The sequence below is a fragment of the Brassica rapa genome, chromosome A05, assembly GCF_000309985.2.
Source record: "Brassica rapa cultivar Chiifu-401-42 chromosome A05, CAAS_Brap_v3.01, whole genome shotgun sequence".
NCBI lineage: Eukaryota > Viridiplantae > Streptophyta > Magnoliopsida > Brassicales > Brassicaceae > Brassica > Brassica rapa.
The window spans coordinates 8,373,725-8,392,792 of NC_024799.2; the positions used below are offsets into that span (position 1 = coordinate 8,373,725).

Genomic DNA, 19,068 nt, shown 5'->3' on the forward strand with positions numbered 1-19,068 from the left:
TCGATTGCTAATTGAAATCCAAAGCGTCACACTTTGTCCTCTTGATCTGCTGTTCTGAGTACTTTTGAGCTGATCTGTGTTTCTTTTGTTTATTTAGACCAATTGAAGTCGAGTTCTTCTGATTGTAAAATCAGGAACCTAGGGAGAGTGAGAAGCTACATTGCCTTATACCAGCACCTAAAGAATATGTTACGCCTCTCTCTTGGCCCAAGAGTATAGATTATGTGCCTTATGAAGAGATGACAGCAAACAAGAAGCTACGTTCTGAATGTGAAGGTAACGAGAGGTGTTGATAAGGCTGAGGGAGAACTCAGTCAACAAGAGATCTATGTTAACGCTAGGTGAAACAACATGCAATAGCTTCTTCTTCATCTCTGCAACTCTGTTCTACTCTGTTGTATTGTACTCTGTTTTCAGAAGCTGATTATCCCAGAGTTCATTTCACCTTGCAGCTCATATGCTTTGTCGATTGCTTTAATCGGTGTTGGAGACGGGCGATGGGAAGACATGAGGAAGTTCGACGACAAGATCCCTAAGCGTGAATTTGACAACTTTAAGGTATCATCTCATTCCCAGTTTTCAGTTCCATCTGTATCCAACCCCTTTTCTTTGATCTTGACCTGCTCTCTGCAAAGTTTGTGAATTTCACAGAGATCATGAAGAGAGATTCATCAGAGTCAGCCAAAGAAGCTGCATTTGCTCTTGCTGCTCTAATGGAGATTCCCTTTCAGTATCAAGCAGCAACTGACTCAGCCTACAAACAATAAACAAAGGAAAGAGTATTTTGAAATATCAAAAAGTAAACCTTCAAGAGAATCAGTTAGAAAGGTAGTTCGTGAAGAAGAGAAAGAAGTTCTGTTGCTTGATAATGATAGTGGTGGCTCTTACACTATGGAGATAATGCTCCTTTCCATGAAAGTATAAATCTTTCACTATGATTATGATGTTAAATATGATCATTTATGCATACTTTTGGTTTAATATTTTGGTTTGTGCTCATTAAGGTGATGACAACAGTTCAACATGGTACGACGAGGGCGAACTACTATAGACACCTTCGTTGCCACAAAAACTGAGGATCGGTATTGTTCTATCCAAAGGTCAATTACCTGGTGGGCACACTGTCGTACATGGACCATTCGGTGAGTCAAAACCTTATTCTACACCAACTACTCGATCCATATCTCTCTGTCTTAAGACTTAGGACTCGAGAGTCATCTCATAAAACATTCTTAAGAGCGGAGTAGCAGGATCACTCATATTTCATAAGTTTGAATTTGATGTTAAGATTCGAGCATCAGTGTCTTAAGTAATCAAATTTTGATGTCACTCCCTAACTTCAAACTTAATATTCCCATCCCTCAAATCTTATTTTCTCAGTGTTGTGTGCAGGTTGATGTTGTCCTAAGATTATCATCTCTAAGTTTTCTTGATGCTGTATCAAAGACATGCATTAAGAGGTACGGTACTATTCTCAAAACACTAGACTTTGATTCCATTTTCATAACACATTCTTTCTGTAGTTTTCTGATTCTAAGTACCTCTGCTTCCACTTTGTGATTCACTCAGCTGAAGAAGCATCTCATCACTGCTAGCTATGTTGATGATGAAACATCCATGCTACATGAGATGGCTAAGAATGCCTGGATAACGGTTCTTGGTGAAACGACATCCCACAATAGTGTGAATCTCACTTGGCCTTTAGTGTGAATCTCAACCCTCTTAATAGTGTGCGTCAGAGGAAAAATGTGGTTAACCCTAAGCCGCTTATCCTGATCTCATGTTTTAGCTCTGTAAAGAAGTTGCACACAGTGTGAGATTTCAGTTTCCATAAACATTTAAGATAGATCTTAATCAAAATATTTTTTCTACAATCGAAAGGCTGTATCTCTTTATTTATTATTTTTTTTTTTCTACAAGTGATGAGATGCTTTTTTTTTTGGCTGTATCTCTTTAATATACTACATATGTACATCTCTTTAAACTTTGGGGCCATTACAGATGCTTTGGGCTGTGATCTGAAACCAACCGCAGATTTGTTTTTGTGGTGAAAGATAAGGAGCTTCTTAAGATCTCGCTGGTCTTGGTCTTGGCCGTACTTTCACGGTATACAAGAGCAAAAGTATATTCATATAAAATTTCGACATTATAATTTTTTTAAATTGTATTAAGCACTACATAATCCTCATCATCTTATTCTATATACGAAATTTAGTAATAAAATGTTTAATAACCAAAAAGTTCTTCTTAATCAATAGTTCATTTACAGTCTAGCAAAAGATTTACATCAATCTAAAACTATTTTAGCACACAATATATAATATTATCTAAAATACATAAACTTCAAAACATATAAGAATAAAAATGAAACTTCTTATGATATTATATTTACACATTTTATCAAATGCAAATAAAAAGCGTAAAGCTGATGAATGATTCCACCATTTCAAAATAATAACAAATATTAAACGGAATTAAAAAAAATTCGCAAAGTGACATGAGAAATGCATGAAATATATGGATTGTCATGAACGGCAAACCGACATTTATGGAGCTGACAAATGCTGGAGATAGATCAAACGTTCCTTATGCAACATATATATATCAAAAAAGAAGTGTTATGGAACAAATATAATATTTATAATGCCACCAAGAAAACACCATCTCAATAATATGAAAAATCGATGTGTTGATTGTTATTACTATAAGCAAATGGAGAAGTTCTTGAGTTGATTTTAGGATGAGTAACAAATGTCTACACTCATCGACCACTACTCAGTTTTCACATTGTTCAATTTCAATGTTTTGTTATTTTGATTAACTTTGCTTTACCTTCTTCACATTACCTTATTGCATTAAATATAACATTTTACATTTAATAAAAAATGCAACTTCAATAATTACCACTTCCACTCCAATAACACGTAGAAAGAATATGGTTTCAACTTACTCTTATAAGATACCAAAAAATTACCCCCAACTCAAGTTTTCCAAACCCAAAATATTACAAACCACAAATAACACACTGAATACGAGATCAAATTTTTGTAAAAGGAAAAACATGAAGACCATTCGAAGCCCTCACTCACAACATATCAATGCCACAACTCTTACATATAAAAATAACTATTGTAAATACGCAAACTATATCTTATCACATCTAATCCCTCTTCAATTCAATTTTTCTAAATGACAAAAAACATTATCATACGCATCTACTGCAAATGTAAACCTGAAACACAAACCAAAAAAATCATACAAAAAATACTAATATAGATCACAAGTAAAGTATATCCCGCCCGTAGGGCGGGCCGACCCTAGTAATATTATATTTTAAAGTTAGGAAAATGCTGAACAGTAAGTCAAATGTAATTTATCTGCTGTAAGTTAAATCTTGAGTCTTTTTTAATTGCATGGCCCTTGGATGTGGACAAGTGTTGAGTCTTTTACTATTGTTTTGGTTACGTTTGAATCTTTTTCTAATTTGCATTTTGATTGATCTTTTGCCTAATTGCTTCTAACTTCTTATATTTATTAGAAAGTCTCGTTACAAAGATCATTTGACTCGTTATACATATTAGAAAGTCGAAACTGCTTGCTGCTCTTGAAATTTTCTTCTTTCTCAAGTTTAAAACAAAAACAGGAAAACAAAACATATAGAAAGATGATACGTTTTATGTGAAAACTACAAGAACCCAAAATTTACTTTTAGACCTAAAAATGACGAGATGCCCCCATTTGCCGTTTACATAAGGACTTTTTCATACTATCAGTTAACTTAACTATAAATTTTGTCATGATTTTGAAAATGATTCGTCTCAAGCCTTTGTATATCTTTAATCAATAGTTAAGTCGTTTTTTTTTCCGACAAACTTTTAACATGTTTCTAATACAAGGAAAAACAATAAATATTAAAAAGGAACTAAAAATGATATCATATTAATTAATATTATATTTTAAAGTTAGGAAAAATGCTGAACAGTAAGTCAAATGTAATTTATCTGCTGTAATGTTAAATGTAGAGTCTTTTTTTATTGCATTGGCCCTTGGATGTGGACAAGTGTTGAGTCTTTTTCTATTAATGTTTTGGTTACGTTTGAATCTTTTTTTAATTTGCATTTTGATTGATCTTTTGCGTAATTGCTTCTAACTTCTTATATTTATCAGAAAGTCTCGTTACAAAGATCATTTGACTCGTTATACATATTAGAAAGTCTAAACTGCTTGCAGGTTTTCAATTTTCTTCTTTTTTCAAGTTTAAAACAAAAACAAGTAAACAAAACATATAAAAAGATGATACGTTTTATGTGAAAACTACAAGAACCCAAAATTTTCTTTTAGACCTAAAAATAACGAGATGCCCTCCATTTGCCATTATCGATATTTATGTTCCAACCAGTGTGGCTTCCAGTGGCGAAGCTAATGCATGGAGAGAGGGGTGCACATGCACCCATAATATTTTAAAATTTGATATATTTCTTAGCAAATTTTGAATATATCTACGATAATGTGCAACTTTACATCTAGGGAAAATTCCATAACTAAATTTCGTTACATTTTAATACTTAAACCTTTTTTCCACCCAATTTAATAACCAAACTGTTTATTTTTCTTATTTTAATATGCTTATTTTTAATTTTTGTGCACATGTTAATACCTAAATTATACTCATTTTAATCCAAAATATTAATAAGTTTCAAATAAAACTTAAAATATCTCTAATATTCCAAAATAAATCTTAAACTTTTTAATTTTTTTTTTAAGTTGTAAAATAAAAATAACTAATTTTTGGATCAAATTTAAAAATAGAAATTTTTAATTATGAATAAAATAAAAAATTAGTTCTAAACTTCATGAAAAAATAAATTTGAAATTAAAACTAAAACTAACATTATAATTTTTTAAAGATTGTCTACAATTAGTTTGGGTATAAAACTTGTAACAAAACGTTTGGGAATAAAAAAAGCAAAATGAAATTTAGTTTGAGTATTTTATTAAATTGTTCCTATTAAACCTTTTGTGCACCCAGTAGAAATGAATCTTGGATTCACCCCTGGTGGCATCTTTATATAAAATCGATGCAAAATTTAACAGTTTCTTGCAAAGGTTGTAATGATCCCAAGACCATCTAATAGCATGTGTTAGTGGAGCGGTCGAGCAGGACCTGAGTCTAAAAATAAAAAAAATATTATGAAAATTTCCAAATAAATACATTGGTTTAAAATTTCCAAAATTTTAATGTATTCTTAAATTTCTAGTTTATAACTGGAAGAGAAACCTCAAATATATATAGATAAATTTATTTACTTTTAAAATCATTTCATTACATTATTAAATATATAGTTAATTTTTGTTTTGAACATGGCTTTAGTATATTTTGAGATGGCACTGAATGATCCTACTAAATATCGTTCAAAAATGGGACATTAGTCTATTGGAGAATTATGTCAGTCCTGAGGATATAAACCTCTCATAAGAAGTTTAGCCATAAGCTCAACTCATCGTCGTGATACTTTTTGCTGGAACTACACAAGGAATGGCCAATATACAGTTAAATCCGGATATTGGCTGGCTCAGAATGTACTAAAGTCATCGGCTGAGAATGAAGTTTTAGAGCCAAGTATCACCAATCTCCAAGCCTTTGCTTGGCAGATAAAGACGCCGAAGAAAATATGTCATCTTATATGGCAACTGTTAACGGGTCATATAGCAGTAACGAAGAACTTAACAAGACGCAATATGAGGTGTGACAATTACTGTCCAAGATGTGGAGAACTAGAGGAAACAGTAACCCATGCCGTTTTTGAATGTCCACCAGCTCTCCAAGTTTGGTCATTATCGTCCACTCCGACAAGCCCAGATATATTTCCCGTATCAAGTATCTACACGAATATGGACTTTTTGTTTTGGAGAAAGAATAGCATTATTGAGTCAGAACTCGACAGAGATCCTTATCCCAGGATAATATGGTATATTTGGAAGGTTAGAAATGACAAACATTTTAGGGGTATAGATAGAGATCCTTTGGAACTAGTTCGACATGCAGAAAGTGAATGCAAAGCCTGGTTTGATGCTAACAAACTGGTACAACCAGTGGTACAAGATAATAACCCGGTGGCAACCCAAGTCATAAGCTTGGGTAATATCTGCTTATTAGATGGATCTTGGACATCTTTTGCTCAATTCAGTGGATGCGGATGGGTATGGATGGACAGTGATGGGAACATTCAACTTATGGGAACAAGGAACTTCACTCGACGCGAATCAGCTTTGCATTCAGAAGTAGAAGCACTGCAATGGGCGATGGAGAATACGCTTCAACACTCAACATGTCAGAGCTTTGGGATGGCCAATTTTTACGACGGAGTTGGAGAGGATAGAGACGTTACAGATATGCATCCCGGACTTCAGCATCATTCATGTTCCACGGGCGCGAAACCAGATTTCAGACTTTTTAGCTAAGACTGCAAGATTCTTCCATAGTGAGTTACTTTTTATTGGTTGTTCTATTCCGGTCTGGTTACCTAGACCACCTCAAGTTTGAGTAATAGAATGGCTTTTCGACGTAAAAAAAAAAAAAACTACCCTGATATTTCAGGAGAAGTTATTAGAAAAAATGCCTCGTATATATGTCTCTACCGATGGCTTCTGGCGGTGAAATGAGTAAGCTTTTCCTTCAAAACGGGAATCACAAAAAGAAGGAAACCATGAATATGTGTTTTGTGAAAATTTTATGATTCTTTTCTGTGCATGTGTATTGAGATTTTAGATTTTAAGTATTGTGTTTACCATAGGCGAGTCAGGTGACTTAGGGCGGTGATTGTTTGGTTGAATTAGAGTAAAATTAATAGAGGAAAATTGTTTTACTTTTGTTTACCAATCAAGCTGAAAAAATAGTTCTTTCATTTTATTTTTAACTTTTTGTCGTCTTTTATGATCTGTGAAATTTTTTATAGTCTTTTATTTGAAATTGAACTTAAGAGTAAATACTACAAACTAATAAAATAGTTCGTATGTTTCATTTTATTATAATTAGGTGTTTAGCCAGCGCATGCGGACATAAACGTTTTATAATTACTTATTAGTTATTCATCAAAAGACTATAACGATGAATTATTATTTATTTTTTTATTTGAAAATTCTTATCATAGATGTCAAAAAAATAATCTTACCACCCTATGTATTATAACTTTTTGAATTTTTTTTGGTACAAAAAATTCATTATTAATATATAAAACTTAAAAATCACTCAATATTTTCTTTTCAATTATATAAAATTAAGAATTTTACTTGATTAATATTAATTTAGTTATGTGTTTTCTGTTTTTAATTTTTAATTTTTATTAAAAGATATTTCGGATAACAACATAATATATAAGAATCATATTTTTATTTTAAAATATATTTTTAGATTTTGGATAATTTTAATCACTTATCTAATTAGATAAATTTTAAATTCATTTTTTTTTTGACTGAATTATATATTTTATTCATTAAGCGTATAAACAATATTAACCACTCTAATATTTAACGTGAGAGGTCTGTTGCGAAAATTACTTCGCAAATAATAGTATAAATTTCTTTTTTTTCATTTTCTCTCTTTTATTCTGTTTGATTTTCACATAATTACTCTAAATTGTTCCCAGTCACACTCTCAATTTATTGTTTGGGCGATCGAGCTTTCTAGTTCGATATATGGATTCAATTTTTTTTTGGATCTATTGTTGATTGTCTATCTGTTTTATCTCATTAGATAAATCGATCGAGTTTTCTAACATTGATTTACCAAACAAAATATCAACACTGAAATAAATTTTATATTAGAAGTAGATAATGTGATACTTCGTGTTGAAAATTTTAACTTGTTGAAAAATACAGTTAGCATACATGAGATCATTTTTGACTTTTAACAAAAACAATGATATTGCACGGAAGAACATGCATTGTTTTCTAAAAATAAACATTTGGGGATAAAATATTACCTTCAGAACTTGCATGATGCATGCATGTGCCATTTTGTATTTTTCTGGAATACATTGCCGTTTGTTTTATTTATTTTCTAAAACGACTAAAATTCTGCATTGAATATAAAAAAATTCTGAGTGTGGGTTGCATTTTTTTTAAGATATTAGAAATTAACATATTAATAGCCTTTTTTGTAACCGACTATCTGTTGATGAAAATAGTGCCTATACTATCAGATTAGGTTGTTAGTATCACTCACTCTATTTTCTCTTTCCTAAAGAAAAGATTCAATATAACACTTAAGTTTTACATTTATAAAAGCCCTAAAAATTCACAAGTGCACAGTTATGCCAAAATAATATTTAGGAACTGATCATACAGAAACTAAAAATTGCAATATTAAAGGTTGAGACACAGTCACAAACTGATTTAGAACAAACACTTGTGGGGTTTATTGGTTTTAAGAGAAAAAAAATGTAAGAAAATAAAATACATGTAAAACAAATAAAAAATAATTTAACGTCGTCCTAGAATTACGCTCACAAACAAGATTAGTCCACGTTCGTAATAATAGTAAGAACTTTTCTAATCAACTAATTAAATCTAACTTATGTTTGTATTTTGATTTTCGATGAGTATAAAGAAACATACTTTTAAAAGAATTCAAATTTATTCAACCAAAACATACTGGTCTCTCTATCCAAGTGGCGTATCTTTGTTTGAAAGGGGTATCGATCGAAGGAGATACAGCTGAGTCTTGTCCCATCCCATTATCTGTCAAAAGACCACTGAGATGGTTCCAATGTGGAGGGTACTTTGATTCGAGCAGACTGCTCATAAGATGCTTGAAGTATCCACGCCAATGTTCCAATTTAACATTTTCTTAAACGTGGAGAAGATTGTGGACAGACAACAAAGAAATGAACGAGTATTTGGAGTAGCGAGAGAAAACAAACTCCCCTATAGTTATACCAGTACTCCCTTCTTGCCGTGGTCTACAAATTAGTTTTGAATTTGTCTTTGATCTGAAAATGGGATTGTAAGAATGCACATTCCATATCCACAACATCACATCATGAATCCGACTCAGGAAATCAAGTCAGTGCCTTCTTCTGTGTGCAGCTATAACGTCACTCACATAAGACTAGTGTTTATCAATTCCTAGATCAATATAAACTCGTGAATCTCTCAAATCCATAATCATATCTTGAGGTGACCACATATCGGTCGAAAGACTCGACTGGTATTGCATGCGTGGGGGGTTGGTTCCATAATCAATCATTAGAAATTAAAATGTTCTAATCTCTCTTATTATTTTACAATATTTATGTATTATATATAGAATTATATTTAAAACACATTTACATTTTAGGATACATATAGCTGATACACCGACAAACTCAAAAAATACAAATAATCTAGCAAAACTTAATGCTAAATAAATAAAATTTATCGGATATATAATGTCCTACAATTATATATTTCTTATTTTAAATAAAAATTATTTTAAATATAAATATAGAAAAAAATTCACTTTAAATTAATAAGTTTATAAACTAATAAATATTATATTCTTAACTATTTTAATCTATAAACTGTAATTAGTGTTGAGAATTACGTAAACATGATACATATAAACTGATTTCTCCAATAACAAATAGAGATTCGTGCATAGAACGGAATAACCTTAACAATAAAAACATATTTACACTTGATGTGGTTGATTTGATGTAAAAATATGTAGAAATTGTAGATGATATAGTGCAAGGGAGATAAATGATAAATCTATATAGGAAAAGCCATAGAAATCAAAGTTAACCATTTCTGGAGAAAAAAAACAATCAGCTTCAGTGCCAATTTTATTTCCAACATTATTTAAGCTCTGTATCAGAACCTTTTAATAGTAAACTTTTAGTAGTATATGAGATGCTCGACATCAATCATATTATTAGGGAACCACTTGATCGAGTCCAAGATCGACAGCCAAATAAATGAATTAAAAACGTGAATCAATCAGAGTATTATAGAAAAAGAGACGATCGAGTCCTAAATTTATTGAAGAAACTCAACACTTGAAATTGTATTATTCCAGCCAAACTAATTTTGTAAAAAATTCAACACATGTTCACACTCAATTAGTAGAAGAAACTCAACTGTTCACACCCAAACAAATATTAAAATACTTTATTTTACTTAATATATACTCAGTTTCCATTTGCTTTTTTTTTATTTACATAATTCATTTTCATTATTTTAAATGACCCTTAATTTTCCACTTCTCCAAAACGTCATTGGCTACGTATATTTGATATACCTTGCCTCTATATATGTTATTTAGCATATGTGATCATCGTTACTCATTCGCAAACAAAAATGGATAAAAGATGGAGTCTTCAAGGCATGACTGCCCTTGTAACTGGTGGAGCTAGCGGAATCGGGTTCGTTTTTGTACTCTCTAGCTGTATCATATCTTATCTCATTGTTCCCTCTTTCAATGTAAGATATATGTCGATAATTTTTTGATAAGTTGTGGATGTTTTAGGCATGCTATAGTAGAAGAATTAGCTAGTTTTGGAGCTACAATCCATGTATGCGACATATCTGAAACACTGCTTAATCAAAGATTAAGCGAATGGGAAAATAAAGGGTTTCAAGTGAGCGGTTCAATATGTGATGTATCCTCTCGGCCTGAGAGAGAAACATTGATGCAAACTGTCTCAAAGATGTTCGATGGCAAGCTGACCATTCTTGTAAGCTAATCTACTTTATTAAAACAGAAGTACACTTAGAGAATAACCCTATAAGTTACACAATATTTACAGTCAAATGCCATTGAGAATTAAATTTATCTCTATTTAAAAATGCTTGTCTTTTCCACAAATTGATTATTTTCCTTATATAACACCCACGAACTAGAAATAAAGAAATCCATTTTTAATAACTCAAACGTGATTTCCACTCTATACAAAAGGAACGGCATCGCATTTATCATTGAGAATATTAAAACAACCACAAAATCTTTGATTTACTCAATAAACACCTAAACTTGGGGAACAAGCACAAGATATTATCATTTTCTATTTCAAATCATAACAACTAAGATTTGAAGCATTATTTCAAAAACAAAAAAACAGAATAAAAAAATATTATTTTCATTAATTTCGCTTAATATACCTTGCAAATTAAGCAAATATATTTATTCTCAACTAGGGTATTGTCCCTCTACTATATATTCTACCCGAGTACCACTCGATTGTACACATTCATATATCATACTAACTCTTATTTTTTGGAACACTATATATCATACTAACTCATAATTTTTAGTTTCATCATATTTTAATGGTTGTCAATAGAAATGTAGCCCAACTTAAATTACCTTATTACACTGTGATCAATTTTGTAATCAAATTATGTTACAGCAATTTTTATATTATGTGATGTTTTATTGTCATCATTTGTATTATAATTTTGATACATTATATAATGGTGTAGAAAATTTTAATTATATTACATAAACAGAAAAAACACACCCGCCCGGTCGGGCGGGTCCAGATGTAGTCTTAACTTTAAAAACTAAGTATGTTCTTATAGGAACAATACCTATTAGTAGTGAAAGATTCTTTTGGGGGTAAAATATAGTAAGACTTTTGTTACTCTTTTTTGTTTAACATAGGTGAATAACGTTGGCGTAGTTCGCCTTAAACCAACAACAGAATATGTGGCAGAAGATTTCTCGTTCCATATTTCAACAAACTTGGAATCAGCTTATCATCTTAGCCAGCTTTCACATCCTCTTTTAAAGGCTTCTGGATTCGGAAGCATTGTTATGAATTCTTCTGTTGGAGGGGTTGTATCAATGGAATGTGGATCCCTCTATAGTTTAACGAAAGGTACACCGATTGAAAGTTAATCAATAGAACTAGACGCATTAATATTGTGAATTTATCAATAAAAATGAATGTAATATACGAATAATTAAGTTGGTTCGTGTGGTGTCAAAATTCATAGCTAAAATGGTTATATATATATATATATATATATATATATATATATATATATGTATATACGTGTGCGTGTGTTGTGTTTACATGTATTATTTTAGATCTAATTCATATAGATTCTTAAGTGAACGCAAGCAGTTATAGTTCTTTTAAAAAATGTAAAAATAGAAGGGTTTTCCATTCATTCATATATAAAGAGGTATTTCTTCGTACAGCTTTTTATTTGATTGTCCTAATTTACATCTTTGTGTGTTGTACAGGAGCTATGAATCAACTAGCAAGAAGTTTGGCGTGTGAGTGGGCAACTGATGGCATAAGAATTAACTCTGTTGCTCCTAATTTTATCCTCACTGATATGGCTGAACCTGTAATAATAACACCCTCCACTTTTTCTTATATATTATTTTCCAATTAACACTTTGTACTTATCATTTTTATGTCTTAATGTGAATTATCAGCATCTTGAAGACGCGGGTTACAAGAAGAGTTTGTTCAGTAGAACTCCGCTTGGTCGTGCTGGAGAGCCAAAAGAGGTTGCATCACTTGTCGCCTTTTTGTGTCTACCTGCAGCGTCATATATTACTGGTCAGACCATTTGTGTTGATGGAGGTCTCACTGTCAATGGTTTCTCATATAAGCGACAGGCTTGAGCCATACTTGTGTGTGTGTTTCTCAATAATTTGTCTATGCAATAAGAGAAAGTGATCCTCCTAGCTGTAGGACCATTATCTCATTTTCCATGTCCACAAGTTAAGGAATCGATGATTCCTTTTCCTTTGTTTCCTACATACATATTTCAGTAAAACAATAATGAATAAAGACAGGAGAATGATACGTAACTATGGTTAGATAGATTAGGATATTTTACATTAAGAGTTTTGGTAATTTTCTATAGAGGGATGGTTTTGAAGTTTTCCTTTTTATGATTAATAATAAATAAGCTTCCAAGAATTAACTTAATCTCTAAGAGAGGTTAGGTTAAAAGAAAGTAAGCTTTTTGGTTCATATCAACTTGGTATAAAAGCCGAACGATCCGATTGGAGATTATGATTCCATTAAATCCCTTGCTACTGAGTTGCATGAGATGTTTCAAGATCTCCAAGAAATGATATTAGAGCTAGAGAAGAAAAAAAGAAAACAAGCAGCGTTAGATATGGAGACGTTTGCTCGTGCCCATGAAGAAACACGCAAGCAGACCAACACAACAAAGGAGAAACTTTATGAGGAGAACGTGGAGGAACTTCAAAAAGAGGAAAGTCTCCCCTTATCTAAGACGAGCACTATAAAGTCAGACGCGTTAATAGTAACTCGACTAGAGAAATCTAACCACGAGACAAAGAACGATTTGGGTGGCAGACAAATACCTAAAGTGCTAAAGAAGACGTCTAGTAGAACTTTCAGAAAGATATGGAGCTGTCAGATTCATATCACTGAGGGGATAATGATACGTGATTATGGTTAGATAGATTAGGATATTTTATATTAATAGTTTTGGTAATTTTCTATTTAATAGGTGGTCTTGAAGTTTTCCTTTTTATATTAGTTTAAGAGTTTTCCTTTTTCTACGAAGTTGTATCCCTATATAAGGGTTTCATATATTCTTTATATATTAAAAGAAAATTATTGTAATAAATGCATTCACACTATAATAGACACACGGCAGCATTACAATGATTTGATAATAAATATGTTTACGCGTTCACACTATATTCATAAATGTGTTCACACTATGTACTTTGTATTTTTTTTTTAATATAAAACTCACATACATGGTTCCAATAAAACGCAGGACTTTTTGGTTCGAATAAAAATAGATAACGAATCAAAAGCCAAACTATATATATATATATATTATTTTTATTGTTTACGGATAAAATTAAGAAAAATATGCATAAGTTTTGATTCGATTCGTTATCCGTTTTGATTTGAACCAAAAAATCTTGATATCTATAACTCTACGAAACAAATCAAATACTAAAATACAATATATAAAAAAGAAGCAAATCACAAATACCAATATTTTTTGGAAGAAATATCTAATTCAATATGTTATATGCATATATACATATATGTAAAGAATTATATATATATGTTATATATTATATTTTATATCAGTTTTACAATATTTTTATGAATTAAATTTATTATATTAGGTACTAGAATTGAAAAAGTTAAATAATGTTTTATTTTTGTAATAAAATAGTATTATTAAAAAAAATCAATTATTTTTAAAATTTATTATATTTACGGATCAAATCGGATATTCTTTAAAATTCTAAAACATTTTGGAAATCCGAGTCACCAAATATCTAGGTGGCTAAAGATCGAATCGACACGAATGCTTCCAAATACCCAGATATTTGATCTGTGCTCACCCCTATTTACGGATAAAATTTTATTTTCTTTATATGAAAAAATGACTAATGTCAAGGCATTTTTATTTTAAACTAATTTTAATTTTATCTTTCATGTATTATTTTGAACAAAAATGTCATTTAATATTAATTAACATTATATTTGTCAACTATTTTTATATACTTTTTGCATACACATATATGTGCATCTTGATGTGAGCACTTTGTAACAAAGTATTCACCACAACTGAAGTATCTAATTTTTTTGAAAGTTGAAATATTTTTTCTTAATGTTTTTTTCACTACCGACCAAATTGTAGTGAAATTATTTGTCTTAATAATTTTCTTATCTTTTTCTTAAACTATTATCTGTTTAGAAACTATAATATGAAACTATTGGTTCGACGTGACGACTATCTAAAATTCATAACATGAAAATAAACAAATAATATTAATTTTTTGTTTTTACCGAAAAAAACAAAAAAAAAATCAAACATTTTAACCGAATAAACTAAAATGAATATTAATTTAAAATAATAGTTATATTTTAGAAGATTAAAAACCAAAAAAAAAACTTAAAACCGAACCAATATCCAGATTAAACAGATTTAATGTCTTTTATTAAAAATAACGAAACTATAACTACATTCCGCGCAAGGCGCGGGTTATTACCTAGTAACTAATAATAAACAAGCTTCCAAGAATTAACTTAATCTCTAAGAGAGATTAGGTTAAAAGGAAGTAAGTTTTTTGTTTCATATCAGAGAACTTTGTTTTTTTAAGGAAAGTATTCTTATGTTTCGTGTTACTATGATCGAGACTTCTACTAAAATCATTGATTCCATTAACTGTTACTAAAATGACCAAAAGAGTGGAGGATTCTGGCCAATAAAAAATTGCTGAAAGACTGGCAATTTTCTGGTGGATGAGACTAAAAATGTAAACTATAGTTTTAGATGTCAATAGTCTGTTTTGACGAATACAATCATTGATGCAGACGTTAATACAGAAATCATGCAGAATGGGAGTACCATGCGGATGCAAGATGCCACGGTAGAAAAGGATAAACATGTGATTTATAATTTGATGAAGTCGCTGACATAGTTGTTGACAAGAGTAAATATACTAAAGCATTTATCACAAGTTTTACACAACTTAAAAAGAAGTTTTACACCAAAAAAAAACATAAGGAAACGGTCGCGTGACAACCAATGAAATTTGAGCTCCAACCAACGAACGATCACACATCAGCTTCACCACCTTCTCTAGCTAGTTCACAGCTTTGCGATTATTAAAGCAGGCAAGTTTTTCCTTGGTGAAAGCTTTAGATCCTCCCATCCATCCTCTTCATCCACTCTCTCGAAGTACCTCTCCACCATGTTATCCTTCATTTCTTCCAGACTCCGTGGCTCCCACTGTAGTTCAATATATGGCATTATATCAACAAATATGTCATAACAATAAATATAGTTTTTGTTAAACCTTTGGGTTTTCAATTCAAAAAAAAAAAAAAACCTTTGGGTTCCTATCTTTGTCTATCACCACGGCTCTACAACCCTGCATCGTTAGACACGTTGTTGTAATGATCTCTACAGATAAAAACAGTTTCAGAACGAATATATACAATCAGGAAAGCAGACAAAACCTCCACAAAATCTTTGCTTATTTCTCTTTTCAACACATGACACACCATTCTATACTCACGGATAAGACACTGTCCCACCCCCTGAAACCGCCCTTCTCTTATCTGAAATTTCATACACAGAGTCAAGTTCTATCCCATTACTACACGTGCATGACACATTTGAGAAGCTAACCGATCTAAGAGAGATTTTAAGGCTTGCTGGTGATGCCTTCTTCAAAGCTCGAATGGTAGCTGAGATCCATTCATTTGGCTTTTCAGTGGCCTCTTTCTCCTAACGAACACATATGATGGCAGATAGTATTGTACAAATGTAACTCAGTCAACTCAGGAATGCATGCAAGCCAACTTTTCCTATACATAAATGAAAAAAACTTACAAGTGCAGATATAATCTCTTCCATTGTTCTTCTCGAGAAGCACCTATCAATAACATCTAACCTGCGTAAAGAACTATTGAAAGCTCAAACCGGTACAAGGTTCAAAATATTACTTGAAAATACAATCATGACCAAATCGTAGAAAATATTGTTTTAGGAATGCTTGCTATGTTGACATGACAAAAGATATCCAGCGAACTCAAATACAAGTAAAAGGAGTAGATGAAATAAAATGCTATACACTTGCCTGTAGTAAGCACTATGCTGTTTCAATTTCGGATGCTTAGTGTATGCATTGAGAATTGCTGAGGCAAAGGTAACTGGATCACTTGAACCAACTTTGCAAAGATCTGCTTCTAATGCATTCAACCTCTGTGACATTAATGAGTAACCTTACTAAGTAAGAAAAATCCTTCTCGAATAAAATACTGGTTTACAATAGCGTGAAATGTAATAGCCTTTCAGCATCTCAAGGAAACAGAGACATTAAAGTTTTTTGCTGACTTGTTTGTTATCGACACATATAAGTTAAAACAGTCAACATAGACCATCGAGCCAGATAAAATAAGCATCATGAACAAGATGGCTCCAAAGATATATAACTATAGACTACAGTATGAGAAATGGTTGGCCCGTCGTTGTTTTTGTAATGAGGCCTTAACCTACTTATGTAATTCTTTCAATATTTACATATAACTAATTTAACCTTCCAATAAAAAATATCTATATACCTCATAGTTATGCTATTAAGTTATAAAAAAATGCTATTAAGCTTCTACATACAACTATGTATTTATTTTTTTCTCATCAACGGTGTCATGAGCTATTGGTGCCAGCAACAAAAAAAACTATTAAATTTCATTGCATGCTCTGGCATAGTCTATTAGTGGCGCTATTATCCCGACAATGAGGAATACTAAAGATGTATGCAATAGAAGTTATACCGATGAAGGCACAAAATGAGTTGCAAGACCACAAGCAAGCATTTCGGCCCCATCTAACCTAGCTCCAGTGAGGCCAACATACTCTCCTGAATAAAAAACATACATGGATGAGAAAAGCAGATAGGCTCAATATTAATTTTGTCTACATTCAAAAACAAATGAATTTTATTACCAAAAAATCCAGGGAGCCTTGACAAGAAGTATGAGGCGCCTACATCTGGAAAGAGGCCCAGTTCTGTCTCAGGCATGGCAAAAACCTTGGAAAAAAAAAAACAAATTCGCATGTTTCAGGTTTGCTATCTACTTGTCAACCATGTGCATGTTTTAGAAAAGAAAACAATATATACCGTTTTCTCAGTTGCAATACGGAACCGACCATGGACGGAGATACCAGCTCCGCCTCCCATGACAATACCATTTAAAATTGAAATCTATAAAGTCAAATTTTTTTTATAGAAAACGAATTAGGCAATTGAGTAATTCACTAAAAGAAACTACACCAAATCCAGATCTGGATCCTAGAATCAACTATCCAAATCCACACCGCTATATATATTTTAGACAACATTTTGGAACGCACTTTTTTATCATAGGTAACAAGTGCTCGAAATTTTTAAATAACATTTTTTGTGGTATAGATATATCCTTTTATTTATTATATAATATATAATTATTATAAGTATTATTATATGTATAATTTAATATGAAAAAAGGCCGGATATCCAATCTTTAAATCAAATTATATTTTGATTTATTATATCCTATTTTGGACCCAGTTATATTCGCTTTTCCACCTCAACATACCTGAACTTTGCTATACGTGGCCATGAAATGGTCGAGCTTGTATTGTTCTGAGAAGAAATCCGCACCGACTCTCCATGACTTGCCTAATCCTCGAAAATAGAGATGACTGTGTAGAAGCTAAAAGCTAAGCAGGAAAAGAAAAATGGAAGGTGCTATATACCTTGTATGACGATGTCACGAAAAACAGGTAGAGGATCGCCACCAACACAAAAGGCTCTTCCCTGACCCTGTGGGAAAGATATTTAGTGTGTGCAAACCGGAAGAGATAAGGATACAGGTTACCTTTAGGATGACGATTTTCACATTAGGGTCTTCCTCATATTCAAGGAACAATTGCATCAACAGAGTGATCTAGAGAAGATTGATTCAAGCCAAATATGTAAACTAGTGCACGTACGATGGGAAAAAAAAACAAGGGAAAAATTCAATACCATGTTGGAGTTTAGAGCATTCAGTTGCTTTGGTCTGTTTAGTGTCAAGATTCTAACACTAGATTTGTCGTCCACTAAAACCTGTTAATCAAATTGATTTAGGGAGAGATGATAAAAATTTGGCGTTGTAGATTGGTAGCAAAGAGGAGAAAAGAAACCTGAGTCTCCGAGGCCATTTCGACTTTATGTCGCTTCTTCCTTGCCTATTTCTTATCGAATTATGAGATGAATGATTCTTTTTAGAGACATTAAGCATACATATATATAGTGTTTAAAATTGGTTTGATTTCATTATAAAAATCAAATTCAAATGTTACATCTTCAAAATAATAATTATGTGGTTTTCTAGACAGTCAATAATGAAGCTAATTATTTGTTGTTTATTATTAATATTTGTATATATATTTTCACATTAGTTGATGTGATGGCCCTCTAAGATTATTTGGCTTTCTATGTGAAGTATTAGTACATCAAAAGTAGTGTAAATTATAGTATATATATATTAGTATACACATGACTGGTAATTAGCTCTAATAAGTGCTTCC

General features: G+C 31.6%; 2 protein-coding genes across 6 annotated transcripts; one reads left to right on the forward strand and one right to left on the reverse strand.

The window, feature by feature from the left end:
* Nucleotides 1-258: 258 nt before the first annotated feature.
* LOC103860894 (tropinone reductase homolog At2g30670) lies at nucleotides 259-14,765 on the forward strand. Of its 5 annotated transcripts, XM_033292063.1 has the most exons (9): nucleotides 339-558; nucleotides 636-918; nucleotides 1,005-1,142; nucleotides 1,393-1,460; nucleotides 1,570-10,403; nucleotides 10,508-10,715; nucleotides 11,642-11,858; nucleotides 12,230-12,336; nucleotides 12,428-14,765. In XM_033292063.1, the coding sequence occupies exons 5-9, from the start codon at nucleotides 10,339-10,341 to the stop codon at nucleotides 12,617-12,619; spliced, it is 789 nt and encodes a 262-aa protein (XP_033147954.1). In that variant the 5' UTR covers nucleotides 339-558; nucleotides 636-918; nucleotides 1,005-1,142; nucleotides 1,393-1,460; nucleotides 1,570-10,338; the 3' UTR covers nucleotides 12,620-14,765. The 5 variants fall into 5 exon arrangements, with proteins under 5 accessions (XP_033147953.1, XP_033147954.1, XP_033147952.1 ...); XM_033292062.1 differs by having other exon boundaries at nucleotides 259-341; nucleotides 453-558; nucleotides 636-10,403; XM_033292061.1 differs by having other exon boundaries at nucleotides 636-1,460.
* LOC103868041 (3-hydroxyisobutyryl-CoA hydrolase 1-like) lies at nucleotides 7,657-18,699 on the reverse strand. The gene is made up of 14 exons (XM_018658878.2): nucleotides 18,682-18,699; nucleotides 18,524-18,604; nucleotides 18,375-18,443; nucleotides 18,253-18,319; nucleotides 18,093-18,175; nucleotides 17,636-17,719; nucleotides 17,461-17,545; nucleotides 17,289-17,374; nucleotides 16,592-16,716; nucleotides 16,345-16,405; nucleotides 16,141-16,239; nucleotides 15,969-16,070; nucleotides 15,839-15,880; nucleotides 7,657-15,738 (listed from the first exon to the last, which is right to left on the reverse strand). The coding sequence occupies exons 1-14, from the start codon at nucleotides 18,697-18,699 to the stop codon at nucleotides 15,598-15,600; spliced, it is 1,143 nt and encodes a 380-aa protein (XP_018514394.2). The 3' UTR covers nucleotides 7,657-15,597.
* Between the last annotated feature and the right edge of the window lie 369 nt (nucleotides 18,700-19,068).

Coding starts and splice junctions, on each gene's coding strand:
- LOC103860894 (XM_033292062.1), top strand. CDS start 10,339: ATGGATAAAAGATGGAGTCTTCAAGGCATGACTGCCCTTGTAACTGGT. Junction 10,404..10,507: donor GGTGGAGCTAGCGGAATCGG/GTTCGTTTTTGT, acceptor TGGATGTTTTAG/GCATGCTATAGTAGAAGAAT. Junction 11,859..12,229: donor CCTCTATAGTTTAACGAAAG/GTACACCGATTG, acceptor TGTGTTGTACAG/GAGCTATGAATCAACTAGCA.
- LOC103868041 (XM_018658878.2), bottom strand. Junction 18,320..18,374: donor TGAAAATCGTCATCCTAAAG/GTAACCTGTATC, acceptor TCTTTCCCACAG/GGTCAGGGAAGAGCCTTTTG. Junction 16,071..16,140: donor TTAAAATCTCTCTTAGATCG/GTTAGCTTCTCA, acceptor ATGAAATTTCAG/ATAAGAGAAGGGCGGTTTCA.